The 17,417-nt window shown below is 40.9% G+C and overlaps 2 protein-coding genes across 2 annotated transcripts in view; both read right to left on the bottom strand.

Annotated features, from left to right (window-relative positions):
* LOC114664632 (rab11 family-interacting protein 4-like) overlaps positions 1-2,450 on the bottom strand; it is a 122,405-nt gene extending 119,955 nt beyond the window's left edge. The window contains exon 1 of the mRNA XM_028818820.2: positions 1,965-2,450. Coding sequence (XP_028674653.1) covers positions 1,965-2,117 — 153 coding nt within the window. The 5' untranslated portion in view covers positions 2,118-2,450. The remainder of the gene's footprint in view (positions 1-1,964) is intronic.
* dgke (diacylglycerol kinase, epsilon) overlaps positions 1-17,417 on the bottom strand; it is a 521,693-nt gene that overhangs the window by 249,185 nt on the left and 255,091 nt on the right.

Here is a 17,417-nt window from a genome sequence, read left to right as displayed (position 1 = left end):
GATTAAATACTAATAACGATTATAATCATATTCAGTAGCATCAACATAAGTAAAAGTCCCTCGATTTAGGTTCATCGTGATAATCATTGTTGTTTTGACAGCTTCTTTCATCCGTTTACTGAACTGGGCTAATCCGATTTTAGGAAGAGACAGAGTAAACCAGCAGCAAGGAGCGCAAAGCACTAACCAACTGTATGTTACAACCAGACAACAAACCAACAACTCTATCTTGAACACCAGTCATATTATTTTTCGAATAACTATGCCAGGGATTACCACAGGAGATATGCGCGGTAGTGAATTTACAACGCACAGAAGTCACGTCCACATTTGTTTCTGAATTGCTCACAAAGCTGTTGAAACTGACACCGGCATCTCATTACTATGCAATATACGGGTGTAGAAAATTGTAAGTATCAGATCATCACGCACGAAGTTTCATCAACTGTCAGAGCTGTAAGGTGTTGAGGAGCAACAAGATATGCGTTAAACTGGAAGATTTAGCATGCAAATGCAAAACCGTGTTATAATACACAGACACACATTTGAACAGTACAATAACTCAGATGTTTTTGGGATGTGGGTGTCACCGAAAAAAAAAAAAACTTACAAACTCCACAAAAATAATGGCTGCCCTTGCAAACCAAAGCAGGTTTCAAAAACTCTCAGTAACCTCTGCGCCGCAATGTCTTATGATTTAACGAGTTTTATTAAGGCGGGTGCATTAATTGGCATTGATAAAAATGCCCCCCATAGCTTTGTGTGTGTGTGATTACCCCACAGTGGACTGGTGTTCCGTCCAGGGATTGCTCCTGCTTTACGTCGTGTTATTGCTATAGGTTAGGCTCCATACTCAAGTGCCAGATGTTACAGGGGAACCATTCTTAGTTCCCGAAAATCCCATCCACATGAAGGTTCCAGAAAAAACCCTTTATTTATTTGCATGTGGCTCCATACAGTAATGAATAGATGTAGATTTGTTAAATAACATTAGGTTATGATGTCAAAAGGACTCTTGGTGCATACGTCCAGTAACGCAAGCAAATTCCAGGTTTTCTTAATCTGCTTGGCAGCCTGGCATATATTAAAGATTTAAGGTTCCTTGTATGGCAAGTTTTTTTTTAAAGCACAAAGAACCAACCCCATATGCAAAGAACGCTTCCCAGAATGAAATTTCTTTGTCAAGCAATAGTTCTACGAGGAACCATATACAAACCAAAGTGACATTAAAAAAAAAACAAAACTGTTTTTAAGAGTGGTAGGTGCCCCGCAACCCTGCTATGGATATGGGGGTTAGGAAGATGCACTGATAAGAACAACCGTTTAAGTAAAAATTAATTAAAATATTTTAAAATTGATGCAGTTTTCATAACACACTTATTCCAATTCAGGGTCTCGGATTAGCAAAAGGTATTATTTATTTGATTATAATTCAGGATGTAATAATAGTTATTGATATAATCCGGAATACGATACTAAATTCAGTGGGGCTGCTATTTAATATACAAAAGATAGAAAATTACGATAGCGTAGACGAGATTATAGATATTTATAATGTATGTTAAAGTGCATCGCAGCCCTCTCCATACCCGAATCTGTTGCTCTCTACCATTTCTTTTCTCTCTCTACATTTGCATTCAAGTTCATTTCTAATTTAATTTCTCCTTCATCCTTCAACTTGACACGAGCCTTGTTTTTGTTTTTTGTTTTTTATAAAAGCCGTCCAACGGTCACCGAAGGTTATAAACGCACGGTTATTCACGTTACATTTTTACATTTTGGTCTAATTTCATGAAGTCACATTGACATAGAAAATCAACATTTTACACCAGTCCGTGCTCATGCGTCACAGGGTCTTTTCGCCCAGTACCATTTACCTTATACCATCGTCTCCCGACACACCTTATCCAAACTCACAGCATTTCACTGATTTTTTCCCCCCGCGTTCTCTTGGTCTCTCTCACCTCATCTCCTTGTCCAAACTGGGAGCCCAGGTCTATGAAATGCTCGACACGAATGTAGCCATCGGCATCTTCATCGCATACATCAAACACCTCCTTCAGCTTGGTTAAAAATTGCAGCAGTTGCTCCTGGTCCGGGAAGCCATTCCCGTCCATCCTCACCGGCAGCTCAGCGAATGAAAGTGCTGGAGATCAGCCGGATCCCGACGAGAAGCACCAGACGGCAGCCGCCATGATTCTCCGCGTTTCGGCTCAGTGAAAACAGCCAACCAGTGACATCACTCCCAACGAGGGAGCTGGGAACACTGGGCAGGGAAAGGGAGGGAACTCATTCTGCCAGTAAGGATCGCTTCCAAAAATGACTCCGATCACAAACTATCACTCGTGTTTTTTCCGAGCATGACTTGAAATTGCGATCACGGATTTTACCAATTCTCCTTAAATGTGCGATAAGCAAGTGTCCACCTATCTGTCTGTCTGTCCGCCTGCCTTCTTCCCTGACGCTCCTTGTATCTGCGCATGTGCAGCTTTTAAAGCAAGCACGTGCTTCAGGCTCAGAATTAAGTTAAAAAAAACATTAACATTAACATCACGTTGGAATTGGATATTAAAACAATAATTCAAAATTGATATTTACGTCAAGGAGTTTTTAACATTTAGTTTATTATTTCTCTGCATAACTGATTTTCTTGATCATAGTTCTTCAATTATAAACACTATCATTAATATTCCAAACCAAATCATCGCTCAGAGAAACGTTTACCAGAAAACAAATCAAACATGGGCTGTGGTATTTCCATATTACGGCTGATTTTACATTTCGATTGTACTTTATTTTCTATAAAGAATAATTTTACTATTGCCGGATTAAATCAGAAGATAAAAACACACACACACACAGAAAGAAGTGAGGCTTTATATCAGCAGGAAGCCTCCCTTGAGATATTAAGTTCCACTGGTACTCACCATACGCACCCATAAATTTGCATTCATCCATTTTCTAAACTTATCCTGAGCAGGGTCGCGGGGAAGCTGGAGCTTATCCGAGCAACACTCGTAAAAATAATTCTTTAACGACATTTTATGGTTCTTTACTGGGTTGTGTGATTCCTGGGAGAGCCAGTGCTTGATAAAGCACCATTTCATGGATGAGTTCTTTGCCAAGGTTGCTTCTTTGTGCTTTGAAAAATTTCCTAATATGCATAAAGGTAATAACTGAAATCTTCACTGTATGGTAGGCTACCTACAGAGTAAGGAAACCTGTTGTATACAGCAAGAGTCCTATTAAAATTATAGTTATAGTATAATTTACTGTTATTTATAGTTACATCGTTATTTACAGAACATTACAGATCTAAATAAATAAAACTTCTTTCTGGAACCGTCATGTGGATGGATCTTTTGGGAACCAAAAAGGTTTCCCCTATGCATCGCTCTGAAGAGCCACTCTGACACCTGACTGAAGCATCAGGTGTGAGGCAGGGACAAAGGAGCCAGTCAGTAGGGCAAACACGCAGAGAAACGCACACATCATGTGGTCAGTTTATCTTTGCCAATCCAACTGACCTGCATGTCTTCGGACTTTTGGGGGGAAACTGAAAAACTGCCATCCATCCATTTCCCAAACCCGTTTTATCCTGAAGAGGATCACGGGGAGTCTGGAGTCTATACCTGGAGGCATAGGACACAAGGCAGGAACAATCCCTGGTTGGAGCGATAGTCCAACTCAGGGTGAACACACACACACACACGCACACACAGACACAAACCACAAGGGGTCAATTCTGCCCCGGCCGTCATCCTAACCTGTCTTTGGATTATGGGAAGAAACCGGAATCATTAACTTTTTAACGCACGTGTTCCCAGGGCCAACGCTGGGCGAATTCCGGTTTGAGTCACGTCTGGATTATCTTTTTTGTAACGTTTGCATGGTCTTCTTGTGTGCTTATCACTTTTCATAGGCACTTAGGCTGCAGATCTGAAAACAGCCCTGTATTAGTGTGCCCTGCAATGAAGCCTCGCCCAGTCCGGGAGTGATTTCTGCTTTGCGCTGGGTCCATCATCCGCTAATCATTGTAATACATGGAACGCGTTAAGAAAATGGATGGCACACTCTTAAAATAAGGGAGTGCCAGATCGGTTCTTCAGAACGACGCCAGTGGATTAACAATTTTTGGGGTCCAAAAAGGCCATCCACATGAATGTTCCAGAAAGAACTTTTATTTCTGTAGATCTGATCAGGCTCCATGCTGTAAATAACCATGAACAAATGGTAACAGATTTGTGAAATACCAATGGCTCGTGATTTTAAAAGGACTCTTGCTGATACAATAACACAGACAAGTTTTCCTTATCTGTTAGTGTCCCGCCTTACCGCACATTAAGATTTCACTTTCTTTTTTTCATATATTAGGAACTTTTTCAAAGCAAAAAGAACCGGTTTCCTATACAAAGAACCCATCACAGACTGGAATTGTGCTCTGTCAAGCAATGGGTCTATCAGGAACCATACAGTAAAGCACCATAAAATGCTAGTACAGAATCGGCATTATAAAGAGTGTTGAAAACCTACATAGTGCTACAGACGCAGTATGAAGCCGGGCTCTGTCCAGGTGCTGAAATCAGTTGACTCGCTAGCTAGTAGATTCTCTTTCCAGCTCGTCATCACAGCAATTACTTGTAGGATATTACGAAGATAACATGTACTGGCATCTGTCAAAACGTTTTAACCGAAAATGATTTTCTTCGTTATCAGTCGCACGAGATAACCTGGGCTGCAACCCAGTGGCCCGTGGGGTATAGGAGCCCTAAATTATTCAAGATACATTAAATAGTAATTATTCATTGTTTATCAAATAAGTATTCCTGTCTTTGAACCCTTTACCATTATCACTGAGATCGCTCGTCTACTGCTTGTCGCCCACACTCACACCATCATCTCCGAATTTACTTGTCTCCAGTGAGCTGCAGGGAGTGACAGAGGGCGGCTGTTGAAGGGCATTTGCGGAAGCCGGAGAGCTGAATACGAGCTGTCGGAGCGTAAAGCGTGTCAAGAAGAAAGAGATTTGTCATGTTATAACAATAGTGACAGCAAGGGCCACTGACGGTGATATACTGTAGATTCCATACTTCTAGTGATAATGAAGCATACGAAAGTGTTGCTTTTGCATAAATTGTAAGCTCTGTGGCTACTTCTGAATGTGATGTCTGGGAAACTTTCAAAGCTGCCGTTCATGGATCTCCAGGTCGCAAGGCAGATTTGTCACGTACAGACGATGCTTTATACATTTTAGTCTGTTAATAAATGATGGCATATGAGATGTACAGTGGTGTGAAAAACTATTTGCCCCCTTCCTGATTTCTTATTCTTTTGCATGTTTGTCACACAAAATTTTTCTGATCATCAAACACATTTAACCATTAGTCAAATATAACACAAGTAAACACAAAATGCAGTTTGTAAATGGTGGTTTTTATTATTTAGGGAGAAAAAAAAATCCAAACCTACATGGCCCTGTGTGAAAAAGTAATTGCCCCCTGAACCTAATAACTGGTTGGGCCACCCTTAGCAGCAATAACTGCAATCAAGCGTTTGCGATAACTTGCAATGAGTCTTTTACAGCGCTCTGGAGGAATTTTGGCCCACTCATCTTTGCAAAATTGTTGTAATTCAGCTTTATTTGAGGGTTTTCTAGCATGAACCGCCTTTTTAAGGTCATGCCATAGCATCTCAATTGGATTCAGGTCAGGACTTTGACTAGGCCACTCCAAAGTCTTCATTTTGTTTCTCTTCAGCCATTCAGAGGTGGATTTGCTGGTGTGTTTTGGGTCATTGTCCTGTTGCAGCACCCAAGATCGCTTCAGCTTGAGTTGACGAACAGATGGCCGGACATTCTCCTTCAGGATTTTTTGGTAGACAGTAGAATTCATGGTTCCATCTATCACAGCAAGCCTTCCAGGTCCTGAAGCAGCAAAACAACCCCAGACCATCACACTACCACCACCATATTTTACTGTTGGTATGATGTTCTTTTTCTGAAATGCTGTGTTCCTTTTACGCCAGATGTAACGGGACATTTGCCTTCCAAAAAGTTCAACTTTTGTCTCATCAGTCCACAAGGTATTTTCCCAAGTCTTGGCAATCATTGAGATGTTTCTTAGCAAAATTGAGACGAGCCCTAATGTTCTTTTTGCTTAACAGTGGTTTGCGTCTTGGAAATCTGCCATGCAGGCCGTTTTTGCCCAGTCTCTATCTTATGGTGGAGTCATGAACACTGACCTTAATTGAGGCAAGTGAGGCCTGCAGTTCTTTAGACGTTGTCCTGGGGTCTTTTGTGACCTCTCGGATGAGTCGTCTCTGCGCTCTTGGGGTAATTTTGGTCGGCCGGCCACTCCTGGGAAGGTTCACCACTGTTCCATGTTTTTGCCATTTGTGGATAATGGCTCTCACTGTGGCTCGCTGGAGTCCCAAAGCTTTAGAAATGGCTTTATAACCTTTACCAGACTAATAGATCTCAATTACTTCTGTTCTCATTTGTTCCTGAATTTCTTTGGATCTTGGCATGATGTCTAGCTTTTGAGGTGCTTTTGGTCTACTTCTCTGTGTCAGGCAGCTCCTATTTAAGTGATTTCTTGATTGAAACAGGTGTGGCAGTAATCAGGCCTGGGGGTGGCTACGGAAATTGAACTCAGGTGTGATACACCACAGTTAGGTTATTTTTTAACAAGGGGGCAATTACTTTTTCACACAGGGCCATGTAGGTTTGGATTTTTTTTCTCCCTAAATAATAAAAACCATCTTTTAAAAACTGCATTTTGTGTTTACTTGTGTTATATTTGACTAATGGTTAAATGTGTTTGATGATCAGAAACATTTTGTGTGACAAACATGCAAAAGAATAAGAAATCAGGAAGGGGGCAAATAGTTTTTCACACCACTGTATGTGACTGAGCCTAACAGACATGCACAGCAGCTCATCCTTATGGACCATCCTATGAACTACGATTGAAAAACGTTTCGATTTACTTGTCAGGTTTACATTTTATTGACAACAATTGCCTGCTGCTTCACGCAACAATGAGAAATCCTTTTTGAAAGTCAAACTGTTCTGTACACTTCATGAGCTGAATGTTGCTGGTGACAAATCATGTTTTGGAGATGTCATTTGACATTGAAGAGACACAAAAGGTGCCTCATACAATTAGATAAATGTGCAGTACTGAACAACAGGTAAAGTTTATAGGTAGCTGGACCTGTTGATGTGTTTTTATTTTTTAAAATAATTTTTTTTCTTGTTTTCGTTTTTTTTCTTAATTTTACCTTAACAGCTGATAATATCCAGTATTGTGAAAATCACAAGGTGCCATAAAAATGTTTTAAAATATTTTTCGTCCCTCTCTTATTCTCTCCCTTTAAAACAGACAGTTGAAATGTGTCAAAACTTCTTTTGTTTTTAATATTTAACATAACTTTGATAACTTTCTATATGCTTTGGCATTGCATACTCAGGGCAGCACAGTGGCATAGAGGGTAGCGCTGCTCCCTCGCAGTTGGGAGACCTGGGGACCTGGGTTCACTTCCCGGGTCCTCCCTGCGTGGAGTTTGCATGTTCTCCCTGTGTCTGTGTGGTATTCCTCCCACAGTCCAAAGACATGCAGGTTAGGTGGATTGGTGATTCTAAATTGGCCCTAGTGTGTGCTTGGTGTGTTTGTGTGTGTCCTGCGGTGGGTTGGCACCCTGTCCCGGGATTGGTTCCTGCCTTGTGTCCTGTGTTGGCTGGGATTGGCTCCAGCAGACCCCTGTGTCCGGATTCAGCGGGTTGGAAAATGGATGGATGGATGGATTGCATACTCAGTCCCTTTTTCTATACATCACTTGTAATGTCAGATGCTGTTTTTATGGTTTTTGATGCTATATCCATACTGTCACACACGTGCGCATGGGAGGCAGCTAAAGGGCTTGAGGGAAGGAAGTTCTGAGGCATGCCGGGATGTGGCAGAGTGCACTGATTCTTTTTTTCCCTTGCCTGTAGACCATTCCCGGGAGATCTCACCTGGCTCTCATGACGTCACTTCCGGGACCGAGCCAATGGAAGAAGACCTTACCGGCTCCGGCCCCTGTCATATCACCTCCGGGCTTGAACCAATGGCCGATGATCCTGAGCCAGACCCATACGACCTCACTTCCTGTCTTCCCCTTTAAAAGTCTAACCGTTTCCCCTGTGTGTCAGTCTTGTTGTGGACTCTGTAGTAAGCACATCAGTGCTCTGTATTTTGCAGCCAGGATACCTTATTACACGGGTGGCTGCCCCAAAACTTTATCTGTGTTATGTCTCATTATTGCGACAATACCTACACATGCACTACTTACTGCTCCTGTGTAGTGCCTAATCAAGTTTAGGGGACTCCTAATCTTTGACATTACATATCAGTTTTTCCATGGTTTTCCCTCAGAATACATATCACTCTTGAAAATAAAGCTGCCAGAGTGTTTTTTTTGAGTGATGCTGTAGGGGAATCATTTTTGGTTCCCAACAGACCCATCCACATGAAGGTTCCAGAAAGAACTTTTATTTATTTAGATCTGTAACAGGGTCCATGCAGTAAATAACCATGAATAGATGGTAACAGATTTGTGAAATACCAACAGCTCATGATTTGAAAAGGACTCTCACTGTATACAATAACACAGGCAAAGTCCAGTTAATCTGTTGGTGTCCTCAGCCTACCACACGTTAAAGATTTCAGGTTTCTTCTACAAATGAGGAGGTTTTTCAAAGCACAAATAATCAGCTTCATACTTTCCCAGAATTAAATCATGCTTTGTAAAGCAAAAGGACTAAGAGGAACCAAACAACTCAGTAAAGAACCATAAAATGCCATTAAAGAACTATTAGTATTAAGCTTGTAGGACTGGCCCGGCCAATGGTTCAAACCCAGGACCCCCCTGTTTCCTAAGTTTCCCCCTGTTACCAGTCCATCAAACACTTGTGTTTCAGTATATGCCATATGCTGCTCATGCAGTAAGAAGTATGCTCTTTCTCTTTTAAAAATATCTCTTCCTTAATGGCACTTTACTGGATTTTGTGGTTGCTCAATCCTTGCTTGACAAAACATCATTTCATTCTGTGAAGGGTCTTTTGGACATGAGACTGGTTCTTTGCACTTTGAAAAACTTCATAATATGTAGAACAACAAACTGAAATCTTGAATGTATGGTAGGCTACCAAGCAGGACACCAACAGATTAAGAAAACCAGGACATAGCCTGTGTTATTGCATGCAGCAAGTATCCTTTTAAAATCAGGACTTATTGGTATTTCATAAATTTGTTACTATCTGGTTATTCACTGTATGGGGCCTGTTATTGATTTTAACATATTGAGGTTCTTTCTAGAACATTCATGTGATTGAGTCTTTTGGGAACCAAAAATGGTTCCCCTTTGGCATCACTCTAAAGAACCACTCTGGCACCTTCATTTTTAAGAATGTAGCAGGATATGAACAGATCAAGACAATCTGGAATTAGCCTGTGCCATTCTGTGCAGCAAGGGTCCTTTTAAAATAAGCAACACATTGGTATTTCACAGATTTCCAAGGAACCTGTTATGAATCTAAATAACTGAAGGTTCTTTCTGGAATTTCATGAGAAATGTTCTTTTTGGGAACCAGAAATCGGTCCCCTATGTCGCCATTGCTCTGAACACTGCTGGTTCTTTAATGGCATTTTATAGGGTTGTCATCATTTCATTCTGCATAGGGTTCTTTGTATATAAAGTTGTTTGTTTGTGCTTTGAGAAACTAATCTGTAGAAAAAAAATGAAATGTTTAATGTATGGTAGGCTAGCAGGACATAAAAACATTAAGAATACCTGAACTTATGTGTTACTGTATGTATGCAGCCAGAGTCTGTTACCTATTCATGGTTATTTACTGTATAGAGTCTATTACAGATCTAAATAAAAGTTCTTTCTGAAACCTTCTTATGAATGGATCTTTTGGTAACCAAAAATGGTTCCCTATCGTTCTGAAGAACCTCTCTGGCACTTCTATTTTTAAGAGTAAAGAACCACTTTCTAAATTACTCTGCATTCATCATATTTACTCCTTAAACGCGTAATAATAATACAAATAATAATAATAATAAAAATAATACTTGTCTGCGGTGGGTTGGCACCCTGCCCGGGATTGGTTCCTGCCCTGTGTTGGCTTGGATTGGCGGACCCCCGTGGCCCTGTGTTCGGATTCAGCGGGTTGGAAAATGGATGGATGGATGGATAATACTTGTGCTGCTCTCGATTACAGAGGTTTTTTAGCAGCAACTTTTTGAAATATTCCCGAGTACCCCGCTTTAAGCGTTGTTTGTCCTGCTGCGTGGTGCGATCCAAGAGGAATAATCGCTTGTTTAATTATACACTCAAATTAATGGGTTACCAGTCCCAGCGAGGAATTAGAGCATTCAAGTCTTCCACCAGTCAGGTAATTCTCTTATGAAAAGCTCTGGTTTTATAAAAATAACAACAACTGAATAGTAAAGTAAAAACGTTCGGTAATCATATTAGTCGCTGTCTGCAATATACACTCGCTATCAAGCTCTCCAATGTCCAATGAAATTGTAACTCAATGGCAATTATCTGAGTCCATGACAACAGTAACAAGTGGCAATGTCCTGGTGACATTTTTTTCTTTTCATTTGCGCTTCAATCTTATTAGACCTGCAAATGAGTGGCTCTGTAATGGCACTTTACTTGGTTATGTGGTTCCATTCTTGGAAGGGTTCTTTGCATATGAAATTGGTTCGTTGGGCTCTGAAAAAGTTCCCAATATGTGAACAAAACGGAAAATTTCAATGTCTAATAGGCTAGCCAACAGGGCACGAACAGATCAAGAAAACCTAAACTGAATCTGTCTATATGATGCCGCAAGAGTGCTTTTAAAGTCAGCAACCCAATGGTATTTCACAAATCTGTTACCATATTCATGGTTATTTATATAATATATAAAGGATATTTCTGGAACGTTCACCCTGAAGAACCAATGGCCGATGATCCTGTGTAGGAAGGCAAGCTCAAATGACGCTGCGCCTGAATGACTGAATGCAGAGCCATGGCGGGCCGCTGACAGAGCGTGAATGACAACCGAGGCAAAGCATCCACATGTTTCAATAGAACAGCTAAACGGTCCGATTCGTCCGGAAATAATGCAAGTTGCCTCATTTGGTTTTTTGACAGTTTGTTAAAGCTTAGTGAAAGCATTTGGAATGCTCAGAGGCACAATCTGTTTTTATTTTTAAATAAGAAAAATTGGACAGAAAAAAAACTTTAAAAAAATCCAATATTATCCATAAATCACATACTATTTAGCACTCTGCCAAACAGACTTGCTTCAGTTACATGGTAATTTCACGTATTACTTGGTAGGACTATGAAGTGTCAAACACATTTTCCCTTTTACGAAGGCTGATTGAAAAGTAAGGAGACTGTTTTTTTATTCAGAATTGGATTACAGTACTGCATGCTCGGAACATTTTTTTCTTCTTCGAAGAATCGTTGTTCCCATCGGATCATTTTTTACGACGTTTCAAAAACGATTCAAAGATGCTTGTGTCAGAGCCGGTCAATCCATTAAGACGACCTGAGGGGCGCCATTAATGAAAGTTAAGAACGCCGATGGTGGCCGATTGTCCCAGAGGTGGTCCTAAGTGGGCGCTGTTACCCACTGGACGTTTTGTATATGAAAGTAAAAGTGCGAAGACTCCGTACACCAGGGGGCGCGCGCTCTTTAAAGTCCGCGGTATTTACACAAAGTGGCGCCGTTTGTATGGTGAAGGGGCGCTTCGGACACCTCAATAATACTGACTACTACCCACTATGAACAACGAGGGGAGAGGGACGTCCACGTTCGACAGACTGGCAGGAATGCTGTTCACACTTTGCTATCTATCTATCTATCTATCTATCTATCTATCTATCTATCTATCTATCTATCTATCTATCTATCTATCTACAGTGCATCCGGAAAGTATTGACAGCGCATGACTTTTTCCACATTTTATGTTATAGCCTTATTCAAAAATGGATTCAATTCATTTTTTTCCTCAGAATTCTACACACAACACCCCATAATGACAACGTGAAAAAAGTTTACTTGAAGTTTTTGCAAATTTATTAAAAATAAAAAAATTGAGAACGCACATGTACATAAGTATTCACAGCCTTTGCCGTGAAGCTCAGGTGCATCCTGTTTCCCCTGATCATCCTTGAGATGTTTCTGCAGCTTAATCGGAGTCCACCTGTGGTAAATTCAGTTGACTGGACATGATTTGGAAAGGCACACACCTGTCTATATAAGGTCCCACAGTTGACAGTTCATGTCAGAGCACAAACCAAGCATGAAGTCAAAGGAATTGTATGTAGACCTCCGAGACAGGATTGGCTCGAGGCACAAATCTGGGGAAGGTTACAGAAAAATTTATGCTGCTTTGAAGGTCCCAATGAGCACAGTGGCCTCCATCATTTGTAAGTGGAAGAAGTTCAAAACCACCAGGACTCTTCCTAGAGCTGGCCGGCCATCTAAACTGAGCGATCGGGAGAGAAGGGCCTTAGTCAGGGAGGTGACCAAGAACCCAGTGGTCACTCTGTCAGAGCTCCAGAGGTCCTCTGTGGAGAGAGGAGAACCTTCCAGAAGGACAACTATCTCTGCAGCAATCCACCAATCAGGCCTGTATGGTAGAGTGGCCAGACGGAAGTCACTCCTTAGTAAAAGGCACATGGCAGCCCGCCTGGAGTTTGCCAAAAGGCACCTGAAGGACTCTCAGACCATGAGAAAGAAAATTCTCTGGTCTGATGAGACAAAGATTGAACTCTTGAAATTCGGAAAGCCTGATTTATTTATCACTTTCACATGTAATCCTGCTTGGCCAGAAATTCTACATGCAAGCGTCTTTCAAGAAGTATTTATTTCTTCTTGATTTCTGAATTCCTTTCTCACCATTTTCCATTCCTATTCTTACACCGCCGTATGCTACGGCGGGTGTCGGCTAGTATATACAGTACAGTGATCCCTCGCTATATCGCGCTTCGCCTTTCGTGGCTTCACTCCATCGCGGATTTTATATGTAAGCATATTTAAATATATATCGCAGATTTTTTGCTGGTTCGCGGATTTCTGCGGACAATGGGTCTTTTAATTTCTGGTACATGCTTCCTCAGTTGGTTTGCCCAGTTGATTTCATACAAGGGACGCTATTGGCAGATGGCTGAGAAGCTAGATTGCTTACTTTTCTCTCTCTCTTGCGCTGACTTTCTCTGATCCTGACGTATGGGGATTGAGCAGGAGGGCTGTTCGCACACCTAGACGATACGGACGCTCGTCTAAAAATGCTGAAAGATTATCTTCACGTTGCTATCTTTTGTGCAGCTGCTTCCTGAAACGACAAGCTGCACGGTGCTTCGCATACTTAAAAGCTCGAAGGGCACGTATTGATTTTTGACTGAAAAACAAACTCTATCTCTCTGTCTCTCTCCCTGCTCCTGACGGAGGGGGTGTGAGCTGCCGCCTTCAACAGCTTTGTGCCGCAGTACTTCGCATACTTAAAAGCCAAACAGCCCTATTGATTTGTTTGCTAGAGATTGTTTTCTCTATCTATGTGACATTCTGTGCTCCTGACACGCACTCCTTTGAAGAGGAAGATATGTTTGCATTCTTTTAATTGTGAGACAGAACTGTCATCTCTGTCTTGTCATGGAGCACAGTTTAAACTTTTGAAAAAGAGACAAATGTTTGTTTGCAGTGTTTGAATAACGTTCCTGTCTCTCTACAACCTCCTGTGTTTCTGCACAAATCTGTGACCCAAGCATGACAATATAAAAATAACCATATAAACATATGGTTTCTACTTCGCGGATTTTCTTATTTCGCGGGTGGCTCTGGAACGCAACCACCGCGATGGAGGAGGGATTACTGAATACAGTATATGATGGCTGTAGTTATGAGGGGACAAACAGGCCACAAATCATATATACCCTCTCTGGATGAACTGCACAGCTCTTGCTACCCCAGGAAAGCAGAAAATATCTTAAAACATTAAAAATATAAATATAAACATAAAAAATATCACACCCCGCTCATAACATGTTCCAACTGTTGCCATCAGGCAAAAGGTATAGGAGCATCAAAACAAAGACTACTAGACTGAAAAACAGTTTCTACCCTGTTGCTATTAGGGCACTGAATGCCACCTAATCACCTCAAATGCAGCAGTGCAATTGATAACATCTTGTACAATAGTGTCCATGTGCAATTAAGGTCTTACATTGAATGTTTGTGTTCTACCTTATTTCTTCTTATCCTTTTGTAATTATATTTATTTATATTTTGACACTGCAGGGACTGCACCTAATTTCGTTGTATTTGTTACAATGACAATAAAAATATTCTGATTCTGATGTTCGTAATCTGCTGCTTTACATGTTAACACTATTGGTTTATGAGTATTTACTATTAGTTTATATGCATACTTCATTGGTTTGCGTGTTTGCGTGCGAGAATACTGGTTCAATCATATGAACTATCTTGGTTCGTGTCCGTTTTGGCCCCTCATATGTAGTCATATTCCTAAATTTATATGCTACACTCAATGGTGCATTCAACTGGGCCATCTGGACGATGGCAAAATAAACAAAAGAGCGAAAAGGAATAATCGTAGCTCAGCTTTTTTTTTCTTCAGAAGGCCATTATAACCTGAGTTCAGTTTTGCCGAGCGTTGGGTTGCACTGCCGCAGTAGCATAGCAAAGTGTTCATTGTATAAATATTTAAAATGGCAGAAATCCGATTGTCCTTGAGCTTTCTACCCATTCTAGATGGCACTCCCAGTGTTCCTTCCCTCGCAACATTACCGCTGAACTCGGCTGTCAATAACGTCAACAGGAAGAAATTTGTGTTGAGTGAGAGAGGTTGGGTGCATAAGCTGATATAGCATGTTGTCGCACTCACTACACGACGAACCACCCGAGTGCAGCGGGTGACACCTCGGCACCACACCGGAACAGTTTTTTTTTTTTTTTTACGTTGGCTGGAGTGCCTGTCCTGCCACCAACCCCCAAGTTTTCCCTGTACGAGGGAGGACCCGCTTGCAGGCAAATTTGCTGAATGAATCATAAATAACTTTGTGAACGGGTGGTAGTCTAATAGAAAAAATATTTTGGTGAGACTGGATGATATTTAAAATGTATTTTTAAATTAGAGGAAAAAGGGTACATCTTCAAAAATGTAATAAATTTAGTGTTAGAACTAATGAAGTAGTCGAGGCATTGCAAGCACCAAATATCATAAATCATTTAAGGATGTGAAGAAAAGATTACTGATTCGATAAGGGCTGTTAATGTCATATTTTATTTTATTTTTGATGTCAGCACAAAAAAAAGCTTTGATGCAGAATACAGTTATTGTGTAAATTAATAATAATAATAATAATAATAATAATAATAATAATATCTACTAGGAAGAATGGGATAAACTGCTGAGATCCAGGTGTACAAAACAGAGGCTGTAATTGCTGTCAAAGGAGCTTCTACAAAGTACTGAATTAAGGGTTTGAAAACTTCTATGAATGAAAGATTTCTGTTTTTGATTTTTATTAAATTTGCAAACCATTCTAAAACCATTTTTTCACTTTTTCATTATGGGATTTTGAGTGGTGATTGATGGCATCTGGCGGCACGGTGGTGCAGTGGGTAGCACTGCAGCCTCACAGTTGGGAGACCTGGAGACCCGGGTTCGCTTCCCGGGTCCTCCCTGCGTGGAGTTTGCATGTTCTCCCCGTGTCTGCGTGGGTTTCCTCCGGGCGCTCCGGTTTCCTCCCACAGTCCAAAGACATGCAGGTTAGGTGGATTGGCGATTCTAAATTGGCCCTAGTGTGTGCTTGGTGTGTGGGTGTGTCTGTGTGTGTCCTGCGGTGGGTTGGCACCCTGCCCGGGATTGGTTCCTGCCTTGTGCCCTGTGTTGGCTGGGATTGGCTCCAGCAGACCCCCGTGACCCTGTGTTTGGATTCAGCGGGTTGGAAAATGGATGGATGGATTGATGGGCATCCATTTAAAATTAATTCCACAGCACAATAAAGTGTACAGAAATACTTAGTGTGCAGAGTGTGTCTGAATACTTTCTGAATCCACTGTATCTGGCGTCCAAATCTGGTAGGATGGACCCGTGAAGTAGCAGTGCTACTTACTGTGCCACCACTGGCCTGCACCACTGACAGACTGAGGAGATCGTTCCTCCCCCACACTATGCGACTCTTCAATTCCACCGGGGTGGGGGGGGGGGTGGGGGGGTAAACATTAACATTATACAAAGTCACTGTCTGTTATACCTGCATTTTTATCACTCTTTAATTTAATATTGTTTTTATCAGTATGCTGCTGGAGTATGTGAATTTCCTCTTGGGATTAATAAAGTATCTATCTATCTATCTATCTATCTATCTATCTATCTATCTATCTATCTATCTATCTATCTATCTATCTATCTATCTATCTATCTATCTATCATGATGCCCATTAAAAATATGTCTTTAGCAAATTAAAGTAGCAATTTGGTTAAATAAGATGAATGGAGTTCACAATAAATGTGCTCAGTTGGGACTGAAGAGGAGAATAAAAAGTTCAGCTGTCAAGAAAATTCATGCCACGTATAAGTATCTTCGGCATCTTGCCTTATAATTGTGGCCATAAATAATTAAAATGTAAGAATGCTTGCAACAGAAGAAAACAAGGAAATATCCTTTAACCCTAAGTGTTAACCAATTGCTTTTTAAAAGCTCCTAATTATCTCTTACATTCATTGGCTTAGCAGACCCTTTCCTAGTTATCGCAGACACTACTACAGTATAGCTTTTGTGCAGAGGGCACCCTTGGAAGCGTATACAAGTATGTATACAGTATATCCTCTAAGTTAGAGAGAGCAGGCGCATGGTTAGTGATGCCTTTGAATGCCACCATCCCGACAGCAGGGGATTCTCTGCACAGCGCTTACATTTTTCATTAGCAGGACTCTTTTCAATGATTTTCCAGTTGACCTGCTCCCTAAAGTAAAACACAAGAATGCTTCTCTTCTGCTTGCAATAATTAATTCTCACTAACAGGGCATCCTATTTGTTTCTCCTGTGCTGTACATGCAGCTCTCTAGTAAGTGATTGTAAAACTGGGTTGTTTTGACATCAAAATAAAAATCACATCTGTCTAGCAATGTTTGTGTATTTTTCTATAGTAGTGGGCTAGCCAAGAATCCAATTTTAAATAACATGATGAATGGGAGGAAAAACAAACCCTCTGTATACAGCACTTTATAATGACCCTTTGGTGTAGAGACAATCATGACTCTGTGATGAACACAATGAACTCAGATTAACAGCTCATTTCTAAAATTACCAAACAGGATAAGTGGTAAACAAAAGTAATG

The sequence above is a fragment of the Erpetoichthys calabaricus genome, chromosome 14 (assembly GCF_900747795.2).
Source record: "Erpetoichthys calabaricus chromosome 14, fErpCal1.3, whole genome shotgun sequence".
NCBI lineage: Eukaryota > Metazoa > Chordata > Cladistia > Polypteriformes > Polypteridae > Erpetoichthys > Erpetoichthys calabaricus.
The sequence above is the reverse complement of the archived record's forward strand: the minus strand, read 5'-3'. Positions and strand labels throughout refer to the sequence as shown.